A 25766-nucleotide genomic window follows, 5' to 3' on the forward strand; every position below is an offset into this window, starting at 1 on the left:
GATTATCTGCAACTATCGCAAGCCAGGAATAAGGCATGCATAGTGTATGGACTTCAATTAGCTGTGTGTTCTTAGCCAAGGACTAGTTTATTACTTATCCTCTACTTTTCCTCTCTGCTGAGGTATGAATCCATATTGCAAAGGACCAGATCAGCTGCTGGCTGCAAAGTTCAGTCTTTTTTGTAGGAAGATAAATAATGCTGGAGCGGGGCCTTCACACTCTGCCTTCGGGCATTGGGAGTAGATTGTTTCCTCGCCGACCTTGGTCTGTTGCAAAAGCTTGCCTGAAGTTGCTGCATCTCAACCAGCAGCTCAGGGACTGGCGGCGGAGTGACATTTTGCAGGTCGGCATATTGCATACAGTGGTAGACTCTTGCCTGGATCGAACAAAATAAGGCTCATTGGGAAACACTAGGAAAAGGGATCTTTTGTATGTCTTGCTGTTGGCTTATAGCACTCACGGAAGAAAGAAAAGCAGCAGCTAAGAGGGATCGTTCCACCCCTTATCTTTGACCGTGCACCCTGAGACTCCCATCAGCTTTAAGGTGCAGGAGCTGCCCACCTTGCCTTCAACCTCTGCTCCTGGCTGGGCCCAGCCTGCAGCTCCTTTCACACCCCTGGTGCATGCCTCTTCGCCGTCCCATCCCCTCACCATATGGTGGCAAAGCCTTCTCCTCTACCGCTCCCGCATCTGAAACCGTCTTGCCATTGGTAAAGACTGAGCATCTTACTCTGAGCACCGAGCAGTGCAAGGGCCCCAGCAGGAAGAAAGTGGCTTACCTGATCTCTGCTGATGTATGTCTTTACGCTGGGGAGGAATTCAGGCAAATGCCGCCGTGCTTTCTGTTTGTAGGAACATCCCAGGATCTCGCTCTTCTGTCGTCATTACATTCAAAAAGAGGTTTTTACTAGTAACATGGTTCCCCCAGGCAGGACGCTCCCCCCAGCCCCCTCCACACTGCTCCTCACCAGTTTCTCCGTCTTCTCCCACTTTTGCCAAGTGGCCTCGACTTGGTCAATGATTCGCTTCTCTTTCAGGGATGTTTCTCCACCCGTCTTCTGCAAGCCTAAGCTGAGGCCTGCTTTTTCATGCAAATACTGCATTAGCGCAGACTGCTGCTTCTTCAGGTGGCCTGTCGACTGCATGAGGCTCTGGGTACGTCTGGTGCACAAAGACATAAGAGGAGGACTGCACCTTCGCTGCAAAACTACCGCTCCTCTAGGGAGCAGCCAGCCAGAAGGGAAGCACGCCCTACTCACCGAGCTAGGATTCATTTAAAACAGATGCAGTATTAGGGCTGCACAAATAAATAAGACAGACCATGGACTGCCTGAAAAATAATCCGGACTCACCATTCTTCCCTTCTCGGGTCTTACTCCTACCCCTTACGCAGCATTTCCTCAGCCCCCACCCAAAACCCCAAGTTAATGGTGGGTTTAAAAGCAGAAGAGCTAAACATCTTGCAAGAGGCCAAGCTCTGCATCACCCACTCCGTGATTTGAAGAGGAGTCCCTTGAATGCATGCGAAGACAGAGCCAAGCCTATGAGAGCTACCATCCGAATGGACACAGGACACATGCGATCAGGGCAGCTCTGAAAAAGCAGGGACTGCATATAATTTAACTGAGATTGCTTATGTGTCATTTGAGCAGAATGGGTAAAACCAGGGAAATTTACATCCAGATTAAACATTGCAGGCCCCATAAAGTACAAAGCACAGCCCCAGTCACGCCACTCAGGATTGGCAGAGAGAGACTGAACAGACACTTCCAGCAGATCAGGGCAGCTGCAGGGCATACACTCTCTAATGACTTAGTTAATGAGCTCTTTTAGCAGTCCTTCTCCTTTAACTTCAGAGCTTCCAGTTCAAATACAGAGAAGTGCCCCAGTGTATTGAAAGCTGAAGTGACCCAGGGAGAGGTTAATCCCTTTGCAGAGATTAGCGCTAGAGAAGTTTTACTTAAATGTGACCATTCAAAGACAGGCTCCTGTTACACTCACTTCCAAAGAGGAGAAGCGCCTTCGTTGAGCACTTTCAGGGTCTGAACAGAACCAACTCTGCGGATGTCCCCGGGCACCTTAGCTGCGTTCAGGTGCTGCAGCCTGACATCCCATACCGACTGCCCGAAGGTCCCTGCCATCGAAGCCAGACGAGAAGAGAAAGCTCAGGAGCGGCGGCTGAATGGATAGGCCATTAGTAACTGCCTGGCTGCCCCTTGCAAATCACAGGCATTGCTGGGGACTCCCCAGCCCTGCAACGAGGCTGGTTTTACATGTGAACCCATTTATAACAAACCTGTGGTCACCTACTTGACATGACACGTGTCACTACATTGCACACACATGTGGTTTCACAGTGGTGAGAGGGGTAGGACCGCAGGCACTTGCACTGACAGCCCGTCTGTGAAGGGGGGAGCACGCTCGGCCTCCCTTGGCATCAACAGGAGGCGAGGATGCTCAGGAAGCGACAGTGCCGAGCCCACCGTACCCACAAAGAGACCTCCGGTGCCAGCCACAGATAATGGGTGGAGCGGCGCATGGGCCAGCCCCTGCGGTGCATCTATCTTTGCAAGCTCTTCAGGGCAGTGATCATCTGACTACGCATATGTAACTTGCCTAGCACAACGGGAGCCCAATCTCAGCTAAGGCCTCCATGTGCTAACATAACCCAACATCCCTGCCCCGCTGCCCACCTTCAGGCGTAGCCCTCTGCACTGGGGGTAGCGCAGACCCTGCGGCCACCATCAGAGGAGTCTTCAGCCACCTGATTTCAGGAGCCCGAATCCAGGACTTAAACTACTTCTAAGGACAAAGTCTTTTTCATGGGTTCAACTGCAGTTCAACATAACGCTGAACCGAGAGTCAGGTGCCCCTCCTCAGTGCAAATACAGATCTGCCAGTGTGGAGGAACGGCAATTAAATTAGGAAGCCTGTTACAGCTGCAACAGTAAAAGGGACATGTTTTACTAGAATTAAACTATTCTGGTCACAGAACCAAGGCCATTCTCTAAACAAAGGCCAGCTGACATTGCCGGCTTGCAGTTCCAAACAAATTATTATACCGATGTGTCTGCCTGACAGCAGCCAGAGCTTGATGTTGCAGTCATCGCTGGCAGTCACAATCAGCCGGAGCCTTTCCACATACACAATGTGGGATATGTTCTTCAAGTGACCTCTCCAAGAGCTCAGAAGGTCTGGAGCGACCAGGGAAGTAATCCAGCCGTCCAGGACCTGCAGAGCAATGAAGTGACCTTTGTTTGCAAAGATGCTCCTCCTGAGACAAGTCAGCAGCTTAATTTAGAATAACTTTATGTGACATGAAACTTCCTATTTCTATGGCACCTAATCACCAGGGCATTTAAATACTGTGAGAACATAAAACTACCAAGAACTGGGGCTTTCATGCCTACAGGTTTGTTGGCTGCAATCGTAACAGCGGGAATCTAGTAGATCTTGACAGTTCCTGGGATGTCCTTGACTCTAGCACATAACTATCTTGATGGCAGTACAGCTGAATTGGCAATAGTCTTGCTTTTGTCTACCAGTTGCACTGGGACTCTCCAAATGGATTCCACTTACTACAACAGTGGGGAGTTTATGAAGCCAAAGTTAAGATCCTATTTGACTCCGTTTCTTTATTTTAGAAAAGATAAACATTTTAGCTTGGTCTCTTCAGCTTGCTGTGACTTTCTCTTTCTGAGCTAGGAAAGGCTGAAGAACTTGTCCTGCTTATAAGTGTGGGCAGTGTCCAGAAAGAGAAATAACCCCGACATTGCATATAAAATTATTCAATATCTCAGCAGATCCATAGATACCTACTTAGAAGTAGCTGAACCGGTCCTGACAGATAGCTTAGCTAAGCCATCCAAGTATTTCAAGATATGTTCACACATTTCCAATAAGCTTCTAAAAATGCACTTGTTTTCCGGCACCATTTCCAAAGCGGTTAACTGATGTAGAAGCACAGGTGCACAAGACTTATGCTCCTAAATCATACAGGTACTTTAGAAAGCCCCAGCAACACCCACATGTGGATAGATATGCAAGGATTTACCACAGCAAAACTGGAAAGGTACATAGATATATCAAATGCAGTGCCATGTACGCATTACCCATGCTAGCTCGACTATTAGAAACAGCGTGCATGTGTTCGCATGGTGCTCTGCCCAAGCTCATACGCCTCACTTCTCACTGAGGCATGCAGGGATACTCTACATGAAAATATTGAAGGGACATTGTAGAGACCCACTGAATGCAATGAAAAGCTTTGGAGAAGAAGGTTAAGCTGTGCATTGCCCGTTTCACCGACTCCACCTAGTGAAAAGGCAGCGACCCTTTCTTTCAGACTGATCTGGCCACCATTATCCAGGTCTCCATAACCTCAAAGCTTGACTATTGCAACGTGCTCTATACGAGGCTGCCCTTGAAAACCATCCGGAGGCTGCAGCTGGTGCAGAACACTGTTGCCCGCCTGCTAACGGGGTTGGGTCATCAGCAGGGATCCTGGTTTTCTCGGATTTAAAAAAATCCCCAGTTTTTGGTTAAAAAAAAAAAAAAAGAAACCCCAAATCAGAGCAAGCCAGGAACCCTGGTCATCAGGAGCACATCACTCCAGTCCTCCAATGTCTGCAATGGCTTCTGGCAGCTTTCTGGGCACAATTCAAGGTGCTGGTTTTGATGTATAAAGCCTGAACAGCCAGGGCATGATATAGCTAAGGGACCACCTTTTCCCCATTACATTCCTAATGTCAGCTGAGGGCAGCCTTCGCCGAGTACTATCATTACACCAGGTCTGCCTGGCAAAGCGTGGAGGAGGGCCGTCTCAGCTCAGAAACTCCTCTCTCTTCAGGCCAGCCAGAGCACGAACCTGGACATCTTTCAGAAATGGTGCAAGTCCTTCCTACTGGGAAGAACCAGAGCTAAGCTGAGACATTGTTTAGTGACTCTCCACTTCGTTATCCTGTTTGATTTGTGCTAGTTGCCCTTTTAAAGTTGTTCTGTTTCTCTGACTGTGAGCCCTAAGGCTTGGGATGGGAAGGTTGGCATATAAATGACATTCATTCATTATGTAAGCTGCTTCCCAGAGCAGCCATGCTACTACCTCTGTAGTTTGCATCAATGGTGGACGGTGTGTGGCAGGAGCTCTGCAGTACCGTGGGATTAAGACTCGAAACTCATTCTTCGCTTTAGGAGATGCTTCCGTCTTTCCCACTTCGGAGACTCTCTTTACCACTTTTGGTTTGCAGTAATGCTCGATGTCCCAGATCTAGAAAGAGAGAGTGACTGTGTTAGTAACTTCCTGATTTCCATTGAAAACAGCTTACCCTGTTGCATGCTGCTATCAGGACAGTGTGGAAGCAACCAGGCATCTGTTCCCATTCACACTCAGAAAAGACATGGCATGTAACTGCCAGGAGATCAAAGATATTCCCCATTCCTCTGCAGCTGTGGTTTGAAATGTACTGGTTTGAAATTCAGACCTCCTGTTTCCCCACACAGCTGATTACTTCCACAGCCTTTTGAATGGAAGAGGCTGGTTGATGCACTTGGAAGCGCACGCAAGTCACATGCCCGGGGATTTCACGTCTCATTTCTGAACCAGGCTCCCTAGCGGGTATGTCTGTGCAGCAGACCGCCCGGCAGGGCAGGGATACCAGTGCTCAGCCAAGTCCACCAGAAGCAACCTGGCAGCAGCAACCTGGAGCTCCGCGTGAGCCAATTCACTCTGCTTCTGGGGAAGGGGGCTTCAGTCGTCTCAGCAGGACACGCCAGCCCATGCAGAGCTCCGTGCTGCCATAGCCAAGCTGCTCCATGTGCCCGAGTTCATTCGTTTAGAGCTGGGTCAGCGATGCCTAAACAACATGCACAGACCTACCCAGGGAGCTTCTCCCAGACATCAAGCAGCACTCACTTTAATGTAGCCGAGGGAATCGCCAGTCAACAGGATCCAGTCGTTCGAGTCTGTGGCCATGGCGTTGACGACAGCGCTCTCATCCCTGAGCGCCGGCCGGAACTTGCCCAGCAGACCCCCCTTCCCACCCACCGACCAAGCATAGACGTAGCCATCCGCGGAGCTAGTAAGCAGAATGGCCGTGTCGGGGTTTCGCTCCCGGGTCTGCAGGAAAAGCACCTACAAAAGAGAAGGCAGGATCGCTGGGTGCCCCCAGCCACTCTGTCCCGGACTGAGCAAGGGGAATGCCTCTGACCTTTTGCACAGCAGCTGAGGAGCCCTTCAGCTCCGTCCAGCAATTCAACTTATTCTTCCTTTGTTTGCCAGCTCCAGCAGCTCTTGGCTCTCTGGAAGGCTTCCTGCCCACCTCAGCACCCTCACCTGCTCCTGCAGACAGGGCCACCTGCAAAGACAAAAGTGACATTATTCCCCTTTATTCTATAAAAGTGATTCTTCCCCTCTATTCAGCACTGGTGAGGCCACATCTGGAGTCCTGTGTCCAGTTGTGGGCCCCCCACTACAGAATGGATGTGAGCAAGTTGGAGAGAGTCCAGTGGAGGGCAATGAAAATGGTTGTGGGGCTGGGGGGCAGGACATGTGAGGAAAGGCTGAAGGAACTGGGCTGATTGAGTCTGCAGAAGAGAAGACTGATGGGGATTGAATAGCAGCCTTCACCTCCCTGCGCGGGGTTGCACAGAGGATGGAGCTGGGCTGGTCTCAGTGGGGGCAGATGGCAGAACAAGGAGCAGTGGGCTCAAGCTGCAGCAAGGGACATTGAAGTTAGATATTAGGAAAAACTCTCTCACTAGGAGGGTGGTGGAGCACTGGAAGGGGTTACCCAGAGAGGTGGTGGCATCTCCATCCTTGGAGGTTGTTTAAGCCTCAGCTAGACAAAGCCCTGGCTGGGATGTAGTTGGGGCTGGTCCTACTTGGTGCAGGGGGCTGCGCTAGATGTGACCTCCTCATTTCCTATGACGTCTCGTGTTTGCAGCCGCCAGCTGCCCCAAGCCTCATGCTGAAGGCTAAACAGGCCCTGCTCTTTGGAGCAGCAGACTGCATGGGGTGGTAGAAAATAGCCATGTTTTTTTTGAGAGGAGAGATATCTGCCAGCATTAACTAAACTATAAGAAGCTCTCTTCCAAGGACAGATCCTGAGGCTTCTTTACCAAGACAGGCAAGAGGCAGAGGCAGCTGAAGAGAGGAAACATCACAGCTTACGTGAAATGCTTTTCCCCTCCACCAGCTCAGAGCAAGGGCCCAAGTGTTCCTGTTTTTGCCAAAATCACAAGTCACAAGAACCATACCTGCTGTCTCTTGGCTTCCTCTCGTTCCTTCCCTCTGGGCTGTCTCATGCCAGGTGGAGCAGAAGCAGGGGCTTTCCAGTAGCCAGACGAGGAAGAAGAAATATTCTTAGCACTTACGGGCCTGGTTGGTAACCTAGGACTCGCATCCACCCAGCACTTTTTCCTAGCCTCAGCTCGAGTGCTGAATTTCAAAAGCAATGACATGTTCTTTGGGGCACTTCCTTTCCTGGGATTGTCATCCTCCATAAACACCTGAACCACGAGAACAAAGTCATATTACAGAGTGAAAACTCCTTAAAGATTTCCCCATCTTCCTTCCTTTCCATCGCTGTATCCTTCCGCCACTATGCTACCTGCTGGGCCGCACTACCAGAGCAGTAAGCAGTGTTGTAAATTCAAGCAGCTTTCCCTCCTGGTGGCTCCTGTGCTGAAATCATTCAGCTTACCTTGAGACATGGCTGCCAATGGCAGAACTTGTGACAACTTCAGTGTAAAAAGGCCTGGACTGTTATCACATAATCAACTACCACCTTCTATATAAATTCAGCAAGGGCTCCAACCCCAAACCTGTCTGCAGAGCATCAGGAGAAGAACACGATGCATTTGCAAAGCATGCCACGAACCTATACTGGGATCCCACGGTTCAGGTGCGAGATCTGGAGGATTCTGGGCATTGGCATGCGAGATCAGAGCAGTGACTCAAGGCCCCCCAGTTTCACTCCAGATTTGCTCCAGTGACCCATGAACAGCTGTGCCTCACACCAGAGCACAGCTGTTCTCACATGCATGAGACAAGAGACAAAACTTCCTCTGCGCTTCCTCCAACTAGAAAACCACCACGTTATCTATTGGAAACACAGACTCTTGTACTTTAAAATACCTGCTTTAGAATAGCTGGAGAACTATTAGCGTTCACATTAGAGTGCCCAGGCACTCTTCACCTGGGCTACATCTATCCAGGAACCACAAAACCACTGCAAAATCCACAAGACTCATGTGTCCTACCCCAGGAAAGGATGAAAACAATAAGAGCAGAGACAAGATAAGCCAGGACTGAAGACTGTCAAGACAGCAGCAAACCCAGGGCCTGGTTCCAGGTATCTTTAGTTCTTAACTTTGATGACCAACAAACAGAAAAAGTTGTTATTTTTCTAATATATTCCCTAAACCAGCGATGCAGCTCTGACTCATTGAGCTGATATCCCCTGGTTCACATCTGCCCTCCCTCACTAATAATTGGAATCTGAATTGGACACATGGCAGCACCGTATTGCAAAGGGACCGGAGTTAGCCAGCCGTCCTTAAACTTACTCTGTTTGGCATCAGGGTCAAAGGACTCTGGGATGCATTAAACCTGCAGAACGCCCGCCCTGAGTCTATGTTCCAGATCACGACATCTCCATCACACGATGCAGTAACCAAGAGCTTGTTGTTATGCATGTCCATGGAAAATATATCTTCCGAGTGGTAGCATTTCCAGTGTTTGTGTTCAAATACTTCACCTGCTTTGCCATCTCTAGTAAGAAAGATTAAACCGTATCATCCCTAAGACTATAATCCTCATTCAGACATTGTCTGTAGAAAGTATACTGTACTCAGATTTAGAGTTACCAAGCCCCCAGTGGGAATGGAGGATATAGACTTTTACACTGGAGGGTATAACCCACTCCCACTTCTTACTTACAGATACCACGCAACTCTTTTACTCCACCCAGATACATATATCTTCTGGTTGATGTACAGAATCCCACTGATCTATGAGACAGACACAGAAACAGTATTACAGCACAGCAGCACTTAGACATTGGCCCACACATGCAAGCCCCAGATTTGTGCACATTTTAACTGCCCACCCTGTGTCAAGGTCACCCAAATGACACGCCAAAAGGCGGGCGTTCACACCGGCAGTGCCTGCCTTCCCAAAAGAAAAGCAGCTTACTGGTAACTCAGTTTGGAAGCGTCTCCTCCCTCTTCCTCAGCCTCGCACAAGGAACACCATTATGTGATCACCCCTGCTTCCTGGCAGGCTGAGTCAGAGCTTAATGAAACAGTGCTTCCCTCGGAGGCTGGGGCACAGCAGAAACAGACGTGACAAGGGCTAATAAAGCACCTCTCCTCCCTCTCACGAGTTGCTGACCTCAGTTTTATCCAAGCAAGGCAGCTCGAGGAGACAGTCCCCGTTATTGAAGTTCCAGAACTTGATCGTTCCATCTTTCAAGCCCGTGATGAGACGTCTCTCTGCACCGTCAAAAGCCATGGCCGTGACTTCTGTCTGCTTCCCCTCCGAGGCCTTAAACTGCATCATCTTCTGCCCGGTCATGATATCCCAGACTCTGACCACGCCACCGTAGCAACTGCTGACCACCTGAACAGAACACCAGGAAGAAGGGCACGCCGCCTTTCGATCAAGCTCCTGGGCATTTCTATGCCACAAGAAGTGCGAAGCAAAGAGATCGGTGCATTACAGATGCAGAAATGTTATCATTGCTGTCTATTAGTGACCAGAGGGATCAAGCCAGTGCGTTGCACAGGTTTTCTCCTCGCGCTTACCTGCTGGAAGTTCTTGTTATACAATGCTGCACACAGAGGCTGGTCATGGGATGTGATTTCTGAACCACTGCCCTCCATTAATTCTGCAGCAGCATAGAGGATGCCAATCTGGATGGAAACAGGTAAAAGCCACATGCTGCAAATACACACTCTGCGAGTTGCGGCTTTCTGAAACGACCAGCCTTTCTGCAGGCATCAGGCAGGGGGTTGGACTAGATGACCTCTGGAGGTCCCTTGTAGCCCTAATTCTCACTTCTTTTCTCTATGATGCATCTAAATGTCCTGCCTTTGAGAGCTGGCACAGCTAGAACTGAGGCCGCAGCAACAGCTGCCCGGTATTGGCTAATGCTTATGCAGGGTCCTCCAAAAAACAACCCACAAGCGGTGGAAGTTGTCAGCGTGTACCTTCAGACAGCTGCCCCCAGTCATTCATAACTTGGCCGAGTGCTCAAATGACTTGATCTGGGCTTCTGAACACAGCTGTTTAAATACTTTTAACCCATGCAGATTGAGTCTGGGATCAGAAACTCCTCCTGAACCAAAATCCAATAGGCATTAACACCACTGCCATTATCTCCAGTTTAGTTAAAGCACAGTGAAGGCAGGACCTTAAAAACATCCAAATGCATGCACCCCATCTACCCTTGCTTCAGTAGGTACGAAGCCCCTCATAGGAAGCATGCAGAACTGCAATCCCAGGGGACTAGTGTAGATGACCCAAGGGTGCTGTTCAGTCTTATGTCTGCAAAGGACTCACCAATTACTAGTGGGTGATGTGTTAACAGGAGAAAATCATCCTCCCCAAAACATTCTCCCCTTTCATGAGAGGAAAAGCAACACTGTACATTATACAAACAACTCACGGAGGTGGTGGTGCAGATGAGGACGTTGTTTAACTCATTGTAATAGACACCAATGATAGAACAGTTCCCTAATGAGATACTACTGCTAGGAATGGACTGCAGACAGAAGTGATCCAGCAGGTCCCAAATACGGATATTCTGGAGAACGCAAGGCAGAAGCCAGAAGTCAGAGGGATGGAGACATTTGTAAAGCATGCGATGGCTTGTGCTGATTATCTGCTCAAACCAAAGGTAATAAATCCTTTCCAGGTGCTCCAGCCAATCTCCCAAACACATCTGTAGTCACCACATATTTCTAACTGAGTTTTGTTCGCTGCAGTACTCAAAGGATGGAGGTAAAGGACCTATCAGATAGAGACAGCTCTCCCCTGGGTAACTGGTTTGGCTGCAGATTCCAGGGAAGTCAGAATTAAAGAATGAAGCTGCACTAGCTTTAAATGAAAGTAGCAGCTCCATGAACCTCATCCAAATCCAGCTCGTCACTCAGACACGGCAGTCCCTACATGCCCTGGACTCGCATAGCCATCATTTATTATGTAGAGCTGGTACTTCGACAGCGAAGTTCTCCCAGTCCCCAAGCAAAGCGAGACAGGGCTGTAGATGCAACAAGCCATTCATACCTTATCTTTCGAGATGCTGAGGATAGTGTTTCTGTACCCACTCACTATCACGTGAGTCACTGCAGTAACGTGGCCTTTCATCACGGTTATGGGGCTGTTGGTCACGTAGGGGTTCCAGATTCGGATCAGCGGATCCAGTCCCCCAGTCACTAGACCGAAGAAAGCACACGTTAGTCGCACAGAAAGGTAATGGGGCATCTCCCTTCTCCACCGTCCCAGGAAGGAAAAGCTGGAACTATACATCAAAACGTGCACGGGGCCCTGAGCTGACCCTGCTCCCTGCTCCAGTTCAAAGTAGCTGCCACTTGCAACCATGTTGGTAATAGCAGGTCCGGTGCAAAAGCACAAAATCAGGATCAGGGTAGGTGGGTTGCAAACTTTGTATGTTCGGCTCCAATCTTTATGGGTCAGTTATTTGAGGCTCATTTCAGTGCAATTCTGCAACAGGACAAGGCATGTCTGCCAGTGCAATATTCTGCATCTCTGACCTGAAACAATTATTCTAAAACTGCCTCAGAGATGCAAACAGAGTCTGAGAAATAAACGTCATGCACCTTTGCTTCATCTACGCTGCAAATACAAGTACGGAGGTTAGACTGCCAGCTGCCTAATATTTCCCTGGGGATGATGATATAGGGAAATGGCACGAACATGCTGCTTTGTTGGTATCTTCAGTGACAATTGAGATAGCAATGACAAACAGCAGAAGGAAGCAGCAAATCCTTGTTGCCTATGCTCCACTGAAGCCCTATTTTGAGGATGACCATAGGACTTAAATGGCATATAAGTCTTGTGCCAGTCTTAATGGCACAAGACCTATATGTCTCCTTAATGCACCAGTCTCTACAATGGCGTTGCGTTGACTCACAATGGAAATGGTTCAGCTCTCCAACTACGAGGGCACAGCTATTAAAGTAACTAGTTTCTGTTGTTTTCTTCAATGGTTGCTTAAAACATGGCTCCCTATAGTCAAACATGTTTCTGGACCTTGTCCTTTTTAAAAGGGGTCTAACACAGCAATTAGAGGTGAGCATGACATCAGCTGCGGGGTGAAAGAGGAGCCACGATGAACTTACCGAGGACATTCATCCTGGGGGAATAGTCGAAGCAGAGAATGCCTTTCTTTAAAGCGATGGCGGATGATCTACAAAGCAGAGAGAACAGAAAAGAGGCACTCTCGTGGAAGAGCTTTAGATGGTCCTTTTAAAAACGTGTTGCAAATGTGGCGGTAAGTCTATGGAGGGCATGTCTTTTATGCTTATAGGACACTGCCTACTAATTGAGCAGGGGAGACAGAGGCAGAGCAGTGCTGACAAACAGAGAACAGGTTGGAAAAAGAAGGAAAGTGAGAAAAAGAGCAGAGAGACTGATAAAATTAGCCAGACTCAATAGCTAATCCCAACCCTGGGCTCAGACTGAAACCTCCGATATCAGCACACCCAGACTTCAAAAAAGTTCCCGTGCAAAGAGGGCAGCTCAAAGCCATCTTGCGGGAAAAACAGTGAAGGATGAGAAGGGGACCAGAGTCTTCTTGGATCTCCATGTTATTGTCCTCCCCACCCCAAGCCCATTCACGAATAGGGCCAGAAAGGGAGTCCGACTGTCAGGACTCTCGCACTGTAATGGCCAAGGCAGCGTTGAGCCTCCCCTTCCGGAGGCTGGTGCACAGGTTTTGTTTCGTGCCCCTGGTCTTCACTAGGCAATCGGACTAACCTGTAACCAGAACGCAGCACTGCACCACCCGCGTCCCATCCCTTGAGTCGAGCAAACACGAGGGAAAGACGATGCTGCTGCAGGAGAAGAGAGGGGACGCACGGGACAGAGGGGATGGGGTCACAACCCTATTGGGACGAAGAGATGGAAAGCAAGAAAAGGACTGAAGAGACAGCATCGCTGCGCACGTGCCCTGAAGGGAGCTGCCTGCTGATACCGAGGAAAGGCAACTTCCTCTTCGCACACTCGCTGAGCTGCAACAACAGCCAGGACAAGGGCTGGCTACAGATGGTTTATAGCCCGAGAACAGACGGCCGTAACAGAGGAACGGCCTGTCAGGCCAAGCAACAACACCTGCAGGGAGGCACCAGACCTCACAGAGCCATCGCTGTCCAAAGGGGCAATTCCTGAATGGGAAATGAAGCCAGGATCCGGACAACAACCTGTTATTTTACGAGTCCTTTGTGCACCCTCAGGTGCTGCCTGGGCCCAGGGCTTAGCACGTCAGCCCCTGCCAGCACTCAGTTCAGTGACCCCCACCAGTGCATCGAAAGGTCCACGTGTCGTCGTCTGGAAAGGGAGCTGGACTGTCACGTATAAACATTAGACCACCTCCAGCAAGTGGCTTATTAAATAAGTAAAAGGTAGGGCAGATTTGCACCTCATAAGGTGCAAATTTACCCTGCTTTCTACTGGACTAACACAGCTACTGCCTTTTTATGGAACAAGTAACCTGGCTGGAAGACCAAACTGGGCAGTCAGAGAGCACGCGATAGTTTAAAGTCACCCACAGGCTGAAGTTGATTCATACTAAACTTTCATCCAAATGGAAAAACAGAACAAACCGCAGATCTGACCCAGGCAGCACCTGACAAGTAACTTTGAGCCAGCTCTGCTCGTGCATCTCCCGCTGGTGAGCGAACAGGTAAAATAAAGCCCGACAGTACCATCTGCTGGACATGCACTAGCACAGCTTTACTCGGAGCCAGCAACATCCTCTAATTCGGCCGTTGAAACCTTAATCCAAGCTGTTTTTGACTGGAGATGGACAGACAGACCAGCAAGCAGCCCCCTGAATCCAGAAGTGACAAACACGGGTCTAAAAGGATCGTCAGAACTGCAGACAAACCCACTGCTAGGACAAGCCTGGTTCAAATTCATACAATCATAGAAAACAAATGATGAAAAGGAGCTCAGGAGTCGCATCTAGTCCGATCCCTGCTCCCAGCAGGACCAGCCCCAACTCCATCATCCCAGCCAGGGCTTTGTTGAGTCAGGCCTTAAACACCTCCAAGGATGGAGATTTCACCACCTCTCTGGGCAACCCGTTCCAGTGCTTTACTCCCCTCCTGGTGAGAGTCAATCCACCCTCCTAAGAGTCAATCCACACTTCGGAGACCACTCTCTTTAAATTCACAGGAGTCGCCGAAATCCTTTCCTTTAAACACATCTGTGCTGGGGCTGCTACTAAAGGAGCAGATGTCTGAAGTAAAAACACCAGGACCAAACAGACTGTTAAATTATACAAATTATCAACAGAGAATTCAACATTATTCTTCCCATTGGCTCCGACGATAGATAAATTTAAATGCCCAGGTGCCGGCAGCCCGCGACTGGGGCTTCAGAGTCCTGGAAGTGGTTATTTAGCATTCGCATCCTTTGTTGTTCTGGAATTGTTTGGACAGGCAAAGCTGCAGATGCAGAGACCTGCAATTTGCAGACAGCAGCATTATTCAGCTTGCTCGAGAGCAAAGTGTCACATATATTGGGAAAACAGAGAGGAAACGGTGATTACCAGGGACCGGGGGAAATTGTAGAAAGGATAAAATTGTGGATCCAAACTGTTGTCAGATGTCTCTGAGATTTATAGCAAGCCAGTTACTGAAATATGTATTTGGTCTGTTGCCAGGAAGCTGAACAGCAGCCACCGGGCGCTCTGCTGCATCCACCCATTAGCTTTCAGGAGGCAGTGGCCTGCTGCCAGGGCTCACCCTCGGAAGAGTGAAGAAGGGGGAGGGGGCCATTCAGAAACACAAAGGGGTGGGGAGCAAGATTTCCAGAGGCGGAAAGCAGTAAAGAAGAGAGAAGCGAAGGAAGAGAAAACCAAGAGCAGAAGGAGGGAGAGCACGAGGGACCGGGAGAGCAGAAGGTGAGCAAGGGCTGCAGAGGAAGGAGTGAAAGGCGTGAGGAGCAGGAGGGAAATTGCACGTAGGGATGCAGCACGGGGATGCTCGCACCATGGGCTCGAGACAGCCTTGGAAAACAAGCCTTCTCCTTGCTCAGGCTTTCAGAAACATGCCCCTGCTCCGTCCCAGCTGGCGGACGGACTGGAGTGAAGCTGCATCTCTGCCTCCGCGCCGTTTCCCAACTACCTTTGAGCCTCCCCAGGCATCTCCCTCCTTGCCCCGAGTCCCGCTTGCCCAGGGCAGCTCAGCTCTGGCCAGGCTGCCCCTCAGCACCATGGCTTCAAAGCAGCGGTGCAAAGCTGAGCTCCAGCAGAAACAGGACTGCCCTCTCTCTGTCCCTGGCAAACTGCACCTAAAGAAACCGAATTAGCCCAAAGTCAAGAAGGCAAGGCAGAGTCGCACCTTATATACGAACCAAGGTAAGTAGGTAGATATAGAAAGACAGGTAGAGCACAAGGTTTCATGGGCTGCATCTCACTTCAGATTATATACATCTAGCTTCTTTGGTTAGTCTATAAGGAGCAAAATTGCTCCCACACTACCCAGAAGTCCCTCTCTTCCCTGTCCCTACCCTCTTGGAGATGGCCAGGGAACTGAAAGCAAGAAGCCAGATGGGGCTTCATCTTCCTTATTGTGCACATCAGCAAATGTTGTTCCCCTCCCCTGTACAGGGAGCTTTTAGGGAAGCATGCATGATTTACTAGACACCACAGAGAGGTCCAACTCCGCCAGAAAACTGGACCTGGAAGCCCAAAGGAAAACCTGAACTCAAACAGGGACTGCACAGAAGATCGGTGACGGACCAAACCAACTCAAGCAGCCCCCCCCCACCCAACCACCACCCACTTCGGGAAGGTTGGGGTACTTTTAGCTCAGACCCATCTCTAAGATACAGAAGACAAACACACACGTCTGCCATTTTCCAGAAAGAGATGTCCTGGGTCTACCCGAACTGTCCAGTAAAGACTGTTCTGACAGCCTGGGGAAAAAAAGCTTCATTTATTTGCAGGCTACCAAACAGTGTAAGAATGATAGGCCCCCTACACACTCTCCCTGTAATTTATGTTTCCCAAACCCTGAAAGTTTGGTCCCCATAGGTTTTTCCCAGAGCTGAAGGGAATGTTAAGAGGCTGATAACACAATCGGCTACCATTGTGACGGATAATTTACAAACCGGAGACAAAGAGACCTGTCTTACTGGGGTTTACCCTGGTTATTTAGTGGAAGTGCAGTAAGCACCATGGCTCCCTTATCAGTTGCTGAACAGGAGGCGACGAGATTGAGCTCAGGAATGAACTTTATCTGGTGGCACCAGTCCTCGTGGAGAGCCTGGAAGAGAGGAGAGACTGTGCTTAATGACCCCGTGGGCTATAAACCAGGGCACAGGCAGAAGCACGTGCCGCTCCGCTGCAAATCTCAGGGGGTCGGCAGGGAACCCATGTGCCGATATAACAGTTTCTAGGAGCGAGGGCAGCGCCGGTGAAAAGCATCGGGCGAGATGCGAAGCTGAGAAGAATGACAAATCAGGGAAAAAGGGTAACGCTGCAGAAACAGATATGTTAGGGTGGCAAACGCAGCAGAAACCCAGAGAGGAAGGGAGGAGCCGCAGCACGTGCTCAGATAAATGAGGTTTTGAATAAACCAGGGTCTGCTTAGTGCCAGATGATGTATGCAGCCAGGGTCACATACAAATGACATCCTAACCCACATCTGAGGAACGGGACTGCTCGGCTCAAAGGGACTCTGATAGCCAGGGAGATATGTAGGGTTTTTTTGGTTTTTTTTTAAATCAACTTTCCTTAATGGCTTCTCATTATGGGGAGTGGGATCTCAGCGAGGAGAGGAGAGTTTATCCCAAACAGAAAAATACTCCACCCTCAAGATTAAATGCTCTCAGCCTAGAAGGTCCACATAGGAGCTTTCCTAAGGGGGGGCAGGAAATGGGAAACTTGACTGCACAAATTTGTGGCAAACTGCATTTATGTTTCCCCCATCGCTAGCTCTTCTGCTTTTTGGCTAGGAGCAAGTGAGACTAGGGGGCATCTGAACCCCAAGGCCTCCAGGCTTGCATGTAGGATGCCTGCCATGGATTTGGGGAGTATCCAAAGCCCAAGACGGATGGGTCTGGCAGGAAGGATACTTGCCCAGTGGTAGAGACACACACACACACGCTGGAACGATTGAAATTTGGAAGTTAAACTATTGGGCTTTGCCCGACATAATTCAGAACTGATTTGGCCCCTGAAATTAAATTTTAAAAAATTCAGTGCTCCAGCGAGCCGTCAGAGCAGAGCGCTGGGCGCCGGACTTCTCTTTACAGTGTACTGCAAACACATCTCCAAAGCCAAGAGTGAAAATGATGGTGGGTTCAGTGCGACCAGCAAAACGAAAACTCACAGGCATTCGGAAACTGCTGTACAGGGAGCCCTTTTCTTTCAGGAGCAGCTGCATGGGAATCCTGGCCGCAACACCTGGGGAAAAAGACCACAGTAAAAGCAACAGGGTCATCCCATCCCAGTACTTGCAACCGTTCTCCAAGGAAAGCTTTCACATTCAGTGCTGAAATGCATTCAAAGCAATAACAAGCAGCCTAACCCCATCGGTGCCTCGGGATGGTTAGCACAGAGTGAGACAAGTGAGAAGGGGAAAATTTGAATCTATGAGACTTGTGCACTGTCATCCCTGCTTTATGGTTCAGAAACGTGGACTACATATGCTAGGCACGTCAAGAGACTGAGTGGCTTCTGCACGAGATGCCGGCAGAAGATCCTGAAAACGAAGTGGGAAGACAGAATACCAAACACAGCGGTACTGGAGCATGCGGGACTGACACACTTAGCAGCCACTGTCAAGAAGAAAAGGTTGCAATGGATCGGCCATGTCAGAAGAACAGGAGGAGACTGTATCCCCAAGAATATTTTATATAGCGAGATTGGATTATATAGCGGGGTCGCCCTCTACGGTGGTACCGCAAAAGAGGTACGAAGTCGTTCAACATCAACACAGAAAACTGGGAACAGCGCACAGAGTCCTGCCTCATCTGGAAGCAACATCTGGCACCGGATGCAGCTCAACATGAAGCGGCTTTGATCCAGGGGTGGATGCAAAGCGAGAAAGAAGAAAGCACTTGGACTCCGACTCAGACAGCATACAGATCTGGGGAACTTGTAACCAGCTGTGTCGCTCTCAAATTGGTCTCGTCACCCACAAACGGATTCATCAGGCATTTGACTAGATCTCTTACGTGTACACCGCGATCCAAAGGATCGACAGCTGTCGAGATGCCTTCCCAAACAGCAGAGCCTGCTGGAAGGACTGTTTAGTTTTCATAGATCCACCGAAACTGTCTGAGGAGAGTGCAGCCCTCACAGGGTGAAGGTATTGGCCGCAATTATTCTACACCAGTGGTTTTTAACCTCTCTTTCATTTGCAGACCCCTTTGAACATGTCAAGTGGAGGTGCGGAGCCCTATGAACTGTAAGTGTGGGTATTCGCATGCTATTGATTGATCATAGTCATCTTCTGCCGACCCCTTAAATCTACTCTGAGGACCCCTGGGGGGTGGGGGAAGTGGGAAAAGCTCATCATCTCAGATCAACACCTCTGCTTCTGAAGTCACTCCTGCTCATCCTTCAGGAGGACTATTTAGGTAAACTCTCTCTTTTACCCTCTGCAGAAGAGCATGTCACACTCCGGGCACTGCTGTCAAGTCTCTGTACCTGGTTTAATTATATAGGGACGAACGTTGAAGAGTCCATTTGCCAAAACATTCAGGGAGGTGAAGATCAGAACATTTCCTTTCACATCACCAGCACAAAACACTCCTTTGTGCCCATCTGTCCTGATTCAGGCAGAAACACAAGAGAACATATCAGACCCCAAAACAGAGCAGTGCAGAGGTCTGCAAGAAAAAGACCTATTTTAGACAGATAATTTACCTTCTGGAGAAGTAGGTAACCTACCAGTAATCCAGGGCTGTCGCACATCCTTCCAGCTCAGCGAGGTAGAAAACCCTGTCACATTTGATGCCACTAATATCAAAGAACTCTGTGCATATTTAAAAAAAAGAAAAGAGAGAGAGAGAGAGAGAGAAAAATCCTGTGAAATTACCATCATCTTGATGGGGGTTCGTTATCAGACTGAGATGGATATCCGGCACCTGTCACAATCACGGGTGTTTGTCTGCTCATTCATATATACAGGCGTGTGCTATAGACAACATGAATGCAATGCACATGCAGCAAGGCTCTGTGCCCATGGAAGTTAATGGCAAATCCCCATTAACATCAGTTGTGCTGGATACGGCCCCGAGCCTCAGAATGGGGAATAATTTACTGTTTACCGATAGTCCGTTCAGTAGATGCGATTGCCAACAGGCTGATATTTGGCAGACACACCATGTCGATGACCCACATCTTGTGAGTGTGCTTCCGCTTGGTCTGGTCAAGCTGCAGAGAGGAGAAAAACATACGTCGGTAAGTCCTGGAAGCCAGGACAACTTGGTGTTTGAATACTTTTTGCAAAGCACAGCTTCTTAACAACTCATAAGGCAAAACACCTAGCAGCCTGAGCTTAGGTCGAACTTGCAAGGGGCACCTGAATTTCACCCCAAGCAAACAGCACCTCTGGCATTTTCCGCTCCTAACAGCATTGGAGACCAGTACCTTAAAAAAGATTTTTTTTTTACTGTCGGAGATGCAATAGGGATGAAAGCAGGAAAATAGGATTCCAGGGGCTAATTGGCCATATCCTGTAGTGCTCAGTCCTGATTCATTCTCTTGCATTCGCAGTCAGTAAAAGAAGACGACTTAGCAGACAGTAATCTGAGCTGAGACCAGATGCTTCTGTTTAAAAAGGCTCCCTGGGGAAATTAGTACAAAATATTCCTTGTGTGAAAATGTTTTTCCTCTTATGCTCCCTCAATATTAGTTTTTGGAAGTGGCAGCAGTAAAGAAGAGGGCCTGACACCACCCGAGTGCTGAGCTAGGGGACTCCAGTCCAGCACAGACCTGCCTCTCTGCTGGCAACTCCCCGATCCCGATCCAGCGCGAGTGCTCTGCGGTGCCTGCACCTGGGGATTCACTGCTCAGGGCACTCAGCAGAGGAGACAGCTGGGAGCAAATACAGCTCTGGTACATCAAGAGCTACGGCAATTCTGCAGGGCCACAGTCCTGCTCCCTTGTGTGTTTCTACATGGTTAAATGAGAGGAGAGGATCCTGCACACGGAAAGGGCGAGAGGCACCGTGCTGGACGGACCACACAGGAGAATCCGGGCTGCCTTCCAAACAGGGATGCGAGCACGTACGTGGATGGTGCGGAGCAGCTTGAAGGCGTCGCTCCAGTAGAGCAGGACCCCATCCCTGGTGACCATCAGGAACCGCCCCGACGGGCTCCGGCTGCTGCTGCTCTTGGCTGCCTTCTGCTTGTCCCTGGCCCAGCCCTGGCTTGGATAAAACTGCACCTTGATGATTTCCTGGCCTACCATCCTGAGCAAGGGAAAGAAATGAGATCAGGGGAAGGGAACAGACTGCCAGGAAAGCAAAGGGGGTGATGAATGTCTGTAAGAGGCTCTGAGGGGGGAAGGCAGGTTGGGAGCAGAGGGCGAGTCACTTAAGACTCATAAGGGAGCCCAGCACTTTGCAGAGGAACTAAAGACCCAGGTGCTCTTGAGCCAAGCAGAGACTACAGAAGGCAAGATGAGGCACACGGTAAGGTCCCAAGGTTACTGGCGCTTGAATGTGGACTTCTCGTCCTTGGAGAGTGAAGGGCTAAGAGAGATCTTACGCGGGGATGACTTTCATAGGTGTCTGAAATAACAGATGCGATTTGCCCTCCAGCATGTCAACCTTCCCCCTGTATTGTAGTAGCATGTAGTTCAGATACTCCTCCTGTAAGAGAGACAGCAACATCATTAGCATGGTATCAAAGGGAGAGAGTAATTAATTATCTCGGGGTCTGCGGTGCTGATGGATACAGAAAGAATTATGGGGAAATAACGATGAACATAAACACTGATCTCCACCAGGATCGGGCCAAATTAAATGGAAGTAATCAGGAAATTATTTTTCCTATTGCTACCTGCCAAGCATTATCTCTGATTATACAGGATAGGAGCATTACCCAGACCACGGAGCCATCGCAATTGCTGTCAACCTTCATAAACATGACATCGATATCTTCATTTTCAATATTGCCCATTATCTCCTTCACTGCTTCGCGGAACTCCTCAATATCCAGCCCTGAGAGAATAAGCACAGTATATCAGCCCTAGGTCTTCCACACAAGTGTTTATTGAGGAAACAGACCATGAACAGACTGCATCTTAATGGCACTAATATTCAAGGCAATGCAAACACACCACTGGAGGCAGATTCTTACAGTTTATGTATGCACTGAAGGCATGCAGTTGGATGTCTAATCTGCTCACACTACTTACTGCAACTATGCAAGGAAGGCAGACACCAGCGTGTGCAAATACACACAGATTAGTTACTGGCGTGTAATTTCCCAAATTGCATGCATGTCAGCAGGGATTGTTAACAGTAGCATGCATACAGGCACATGATAGGTGTATGGCTTCCTTGAAAATCTAGTTTTGGGTATTCAAGTACACTTTTCAGTAGGGATTGCTAAGGTTTTCCTAGTGTGCCTCAACCTGAATCAGTATTTGTGAGGGTGATGGTGCACAAAAGTGCCTTAGTCTCTGTTTGACTGCCTGCAAGCCACAGTTGTGTGTTTAAAAAGGGAAGTGAAATTAGCAGACAGACTTGAATGGAGAACAAGCTGTAACATGGAAGGAAAAAGATGCACATTTTTAGTTTTCATCAAATTTTCCAGCTTGCTGCATTTTCATGTCTCCCCTTGAACCCTGCACACCACCTCGGCCAAACAACGAACTTCCCTAGATTGTGCGAATCTCAGGTGTGCTACCCTTAGCATTTCTACGTCGGCTCATATTCCAAAGCATCTCAACAGCTCTTTGGTGATACCTGGAGGACCACATCCAGAGATCACACCAGTCTGTGTGAACGGGCATTTCTGAAAATCAGCCCATTGCGAGGACAAGCAAACACACTGAGCTATGGCAGGAAAAGACTAACCACAAGGGAAGGCTAATGTCTGAATACATGTCCAGAGAGATAAAAGGTATGCCTAAACTCTGCTCCTGATCTGCCAGGATTAGTCAGATTCCTTCTATGCCGTATTCCCCCATTTGTAAAAATAGACTGGTAATACTGGACTGTTACACTGGGGATTTGCGAGGGCTAGCCAGCGTTTAAAAAGAATTCAGACATCTTCAGCCAGAAGAAGTCAGAGAATATCATTATACTACGTTGTGTCGTCCCATTTAAATCATCTATTCCAACCTAACCTGGAGCCAGGGGGACTGTTTCCTCCTAGCTGCCTAAATAACGAGCCTGGCTTCCCATGATATACAAGTAGGGCACAGAAGCCAACATCTAATAACAGAGAAAGAAGAAATTTGTTTCTGCCTCACCCTACAGAAAGCCAAAAAGTTAGGGGGTCTCCATGCACGGACAAGACTTTCTACATGGTGGAAAAAGCAGGATGCAAACTAATGGATGGGGCTGGAAGGGACTAGGATGCTGAATGCTATTGAGTAGACTCTAGGTGTCTCAAGACAAATACTGTAGTTATCAAACAGTAAATACGCAGAGGTAACAGCCTTCTAAAAACGGAAGAGCTTGGGGCACGGGCTCGTCGTCACCTCTGGTTTTGTCTCTGTTCGGCTTCTGAAACATTCGCGCCAGTTTTTGCAAGTGCTCAGAACTGATCAGATCCTCCACCTGCTGTACGCCGGCCGCGTCCACGACTTCTGCAAACTCCCCCATGCGTCTGTGAAGGGAGCTTGCCCCGCTGGCTTTGCTCGCGAGGATGCTGACCTGGAAAACAGTTGGGAACAAGGACAGCCTGGACGGTGCTTGCATCACACTCAAAACAGTCCCTTCAACGTGCGTCTTGCAGCGAGGGGGGGAGAGGCAGTCGGGCAGATCAGTTATTATAAGACGACTAACAAGGCTGGTATTTAATTATAAGGCACTATAAACAGAGATAAGAGGAACAGTTTCTGTCCCAAGGACCTTGCAATGGAAGGGACCAGCCCAGTAAGCTCTTCCACACACGGGCAATCTTTACTAACGATTGTAGCCCCATGGACTTTGGTGGGACTGATCCGTGATCTATTGATGACCGTGCAGATGTGCACCACCTGCTCTATTTTCATATTATTTTAGAGCCGATTTAAACTCATGCAACTAGCACAGATTAGATTCATTCCTGGCGTGCAGCCACCATGCGTTATCCTCATTTAGAGGTCCACACGGGCAGGGGTACAGCTGATGTAGCCAGCTCCTTGCCAAGCTCTGCAGAAGTCCAAGAGCAAGAAACATGCCAAGGGCATCCTCCAAAGCCGAGGCATGGCTGAAGCATGGCAGCACTCTGTCTGGTCCTAGCGACTTGGCCACAGGCAGCTGGATGCAACCGGCACAGCCCTCAGGGGCCCTATGCTGCATGCTGGGGCCTGAACTTCCCCCGGGTTGGGCACAATTTCGGCGAAATGAACACAAACACCCAGATTGCCCACACCTGAGCAGCCCTGGCATGGAGCTGAGCCCCAGCGAGGGAGGCACTTGGACCCAATACGTGCCTCAAACCAGGAAGCACTGTAATAAGCTGCAATTGTTACAGCATGGCTGGTTTCCCTTAAGAGCTCATAACAGTTTACACTCTTTTAAATTTAAAATGTGACTAGCAGTCTTGCAATCATTTAAAGCTGAAAAATCCCGAGCAGGTCTGGATGCAATGACTAGAGAGGACGTGTGACAGACTGTATGAGGGACACCACTCAACCGTCCAAACGTCAGCGCGTTAAGCTCGGAGGAAAAGGACAAGGGATATGATACTGCAAATGAAGCAGAATCACTGCCACACCGCTGGCCTGCAGATTTTCTTTCCACATCACACCGTGCCCATCCACACTGCGCTTGTTCTTTCTTACCTTTTGCCTCGCTAGACCTGGCTTTAGGGTTTTTTCACCTTCAGATTCGTCTCCCCTGAAATGTCAAACAATGCAAAAATATCTATCCATCCGTAGGTCTATAGTGCTGTGACCGCTGTGTATGCAGACACCCACGCATAGGACAGACCCGCATGATGAAGAGACGCCAGAGGTAGGAAACAGACTGATAGACTTGCTTTCAACTCTGGGGATGGTTATTCACTATTCCTATTAGTGCAAACTGAGGTGATGGGTTTGTAGTACTTGAAGGAAGTAGCCTTCTCTATGGTGCTTGAGGTATTTGTGATGCCAGCCCTTCTTATTGCACAGCTGCAACACCTTGGTAGCAAAGAAAGGCTTCTGTCTTGATCAGCACTAAACACCTCGGGCCTTTTGAAGCTGATCATTAAAGAACAAATATTCAGGTACACCTAACTACTGAAATCAGTAAGAGCAATGGGAAGTGGATACACAAACCCTTCTGCCCCAGAGAGGCAATAAAAACGTCTCTATTCTCATTTCATATATGAGGAAAATAAGAATTTCTAAGCACATTACACTGATTAACTCCCCGAGTACCCAGCAAGCAACTGGATGATTAAAAAGAAGGGTTAGGAAAGGGTGGTTTAGGAGGGAGCCCGAGCGAGGAGAGAGATGCTAGCTATTACAAAACAAGTTGCTCCCAGGGCGCCCCAGCCCTCAGTACTCACCAGGCCAGAGAGGGAAAGGTGCCAATATTGTGAGACCTTGAAGACAAGGGTCTGCTCAAGATCCTGGGGACAGCCATGATGCTCCTGGCTCCTGCTGTGCATCTACTGAGGACTTTCAGTGCAAGGCCATAAGCCAGCTCAACTATGATGTCACTGTGAGAGCTGTGACATCATCCAGAGAGCTTCCAGGTGGAGTCCTGTCCCCTCTGCTGGAAGGAGTTCTCTGCATCACGGATCCACAGAGCAACCCACCCCTTTGTTTCCCCTCGAAGGACTGGAAGTAGGCAGTGCCTCTTCAGTGCATCCACCCCACCCCAAAAATAAGCCAGCAAGAGGCTCTGCACCAGATCCCCGAGAGAAAAATCTGCTCCCGCTACCTGAAAGGGGAACATCAGGAAAACTGTTCCCAAGGATTTCTGACCCTAGAGTCTCTCCCACTCAACTCTTTTCAAAGCACGCCAGGAGAGCACGTTCTCTGCAACGGATCAGCACTCGGCTCCCTCTGGACTTTGTCTTTAACCACTTACTCCGCTCTCGTTCTTGCTAAGAAGGGCTTATTGAGAGGCCAACTTGCTGCTCATGATATAAAAGTATCAAACGGAACTAAAATCGTATTATTCAAGATATATTCTTGAAAAAGTAACCACACAATATTTGAAGCCTGCAGAACAACTATTCTTCTACCTTCCATAAGTGTAACAGTAGCTACAGAGAGATTTTGGAAGACTTGGATGCAACCACTTCATGAAATGCCTTTGCAAGAGGACAGCAGTTTTCTGGCTTGCTGAAGATCTCTGCAGACTTGTGGGGGGGCGGGGAACGACACAACCAAAATATCAGTTCCTGTTT

General features: G+C 49.0%; 1 protein-coding gene across 1 annotated transcript; it reads right to left on the bottom strand.

Annotated features, from left to right (window-relative positions):
* On the bottom strand, window positions 1–24994 carry EFCAB8 (EF-hand calcium binding domain 8). Its single transcript, XM_006030525.2, has 27 exons — window positions 24918–24994; window positions 24208–24262; window positions 22918–23092; window positions 21309–21427; window positions 20973–21076; window positions 20494–20674; window positions 19530–19635; window positions 19150–19234; window positions 18907–19028; window positions 17585–17658; window positions 16386–16516; window positions 12365–12432; window positions 11289–11437; window positions 10669–10806; window positions 9806–9913; window positions 9393–9620; window positions 8940–9010; window positions 8567–8771; window positions 7256–7507; window positions 6208–6354; window positions 5913–6131; window positions 5103–5267; window positions 3064–3232; window positions 2003–2135; window positions 970–1162; window positions 781–876; window positions 1–377 (listed from the first exon to the last, which is right to left on the bottom strand). The coding sequence occupies exons 1-27, from the start codon at window positions 24992–24994 to the stop codon at window positions 171–173; spliced, it is 3777 nt and encodes a 1258-aa protein (XP_006030587.2). The 3' UTR covers window positions 1–170.
* Window positions 24995–25766: the final 772 nt, after the last annotated feature.

The sequence above is a fragment of the Alligator sinensis genome, unplaced genomic scaffold (genome assembly GCF_000455745.1).
Source record: "Alligator sinensis unplaced genomic scaffold, ASM45574v1 scaffold1032_1, whole genome shotgun sequence".
Classification (NCBI taxonomy): Eukaryota; Metazoa; Chordata; order Crocodylia; family Alligatoridae; genus Alligator; species Alligator sinensis.

Coding starts and splice junctions, on each gene's coding strand:
- EFCAB8 (XM_006030525.2), bottom strand. CDS start 24,994: ATGGCTGTCCCCAGGATCTTGAGCAGACCCTTGTCTTCAAGGTCTCAC. Junction 6,355..7,255: donor AGGAAGCCAAGAGACAGCAG/GTATGGTTCTTG, acceptor TTGTCTTTGCAG/GTGGCCCTGTCTGCAGGAGC. Junction 3,233..5,102: donor CATTGATGCAAACTACAGAG/GTAGTAGCATGG, acceptor ATTGCTCTGCAG/GTCCTGGACGGCTGGATTAC.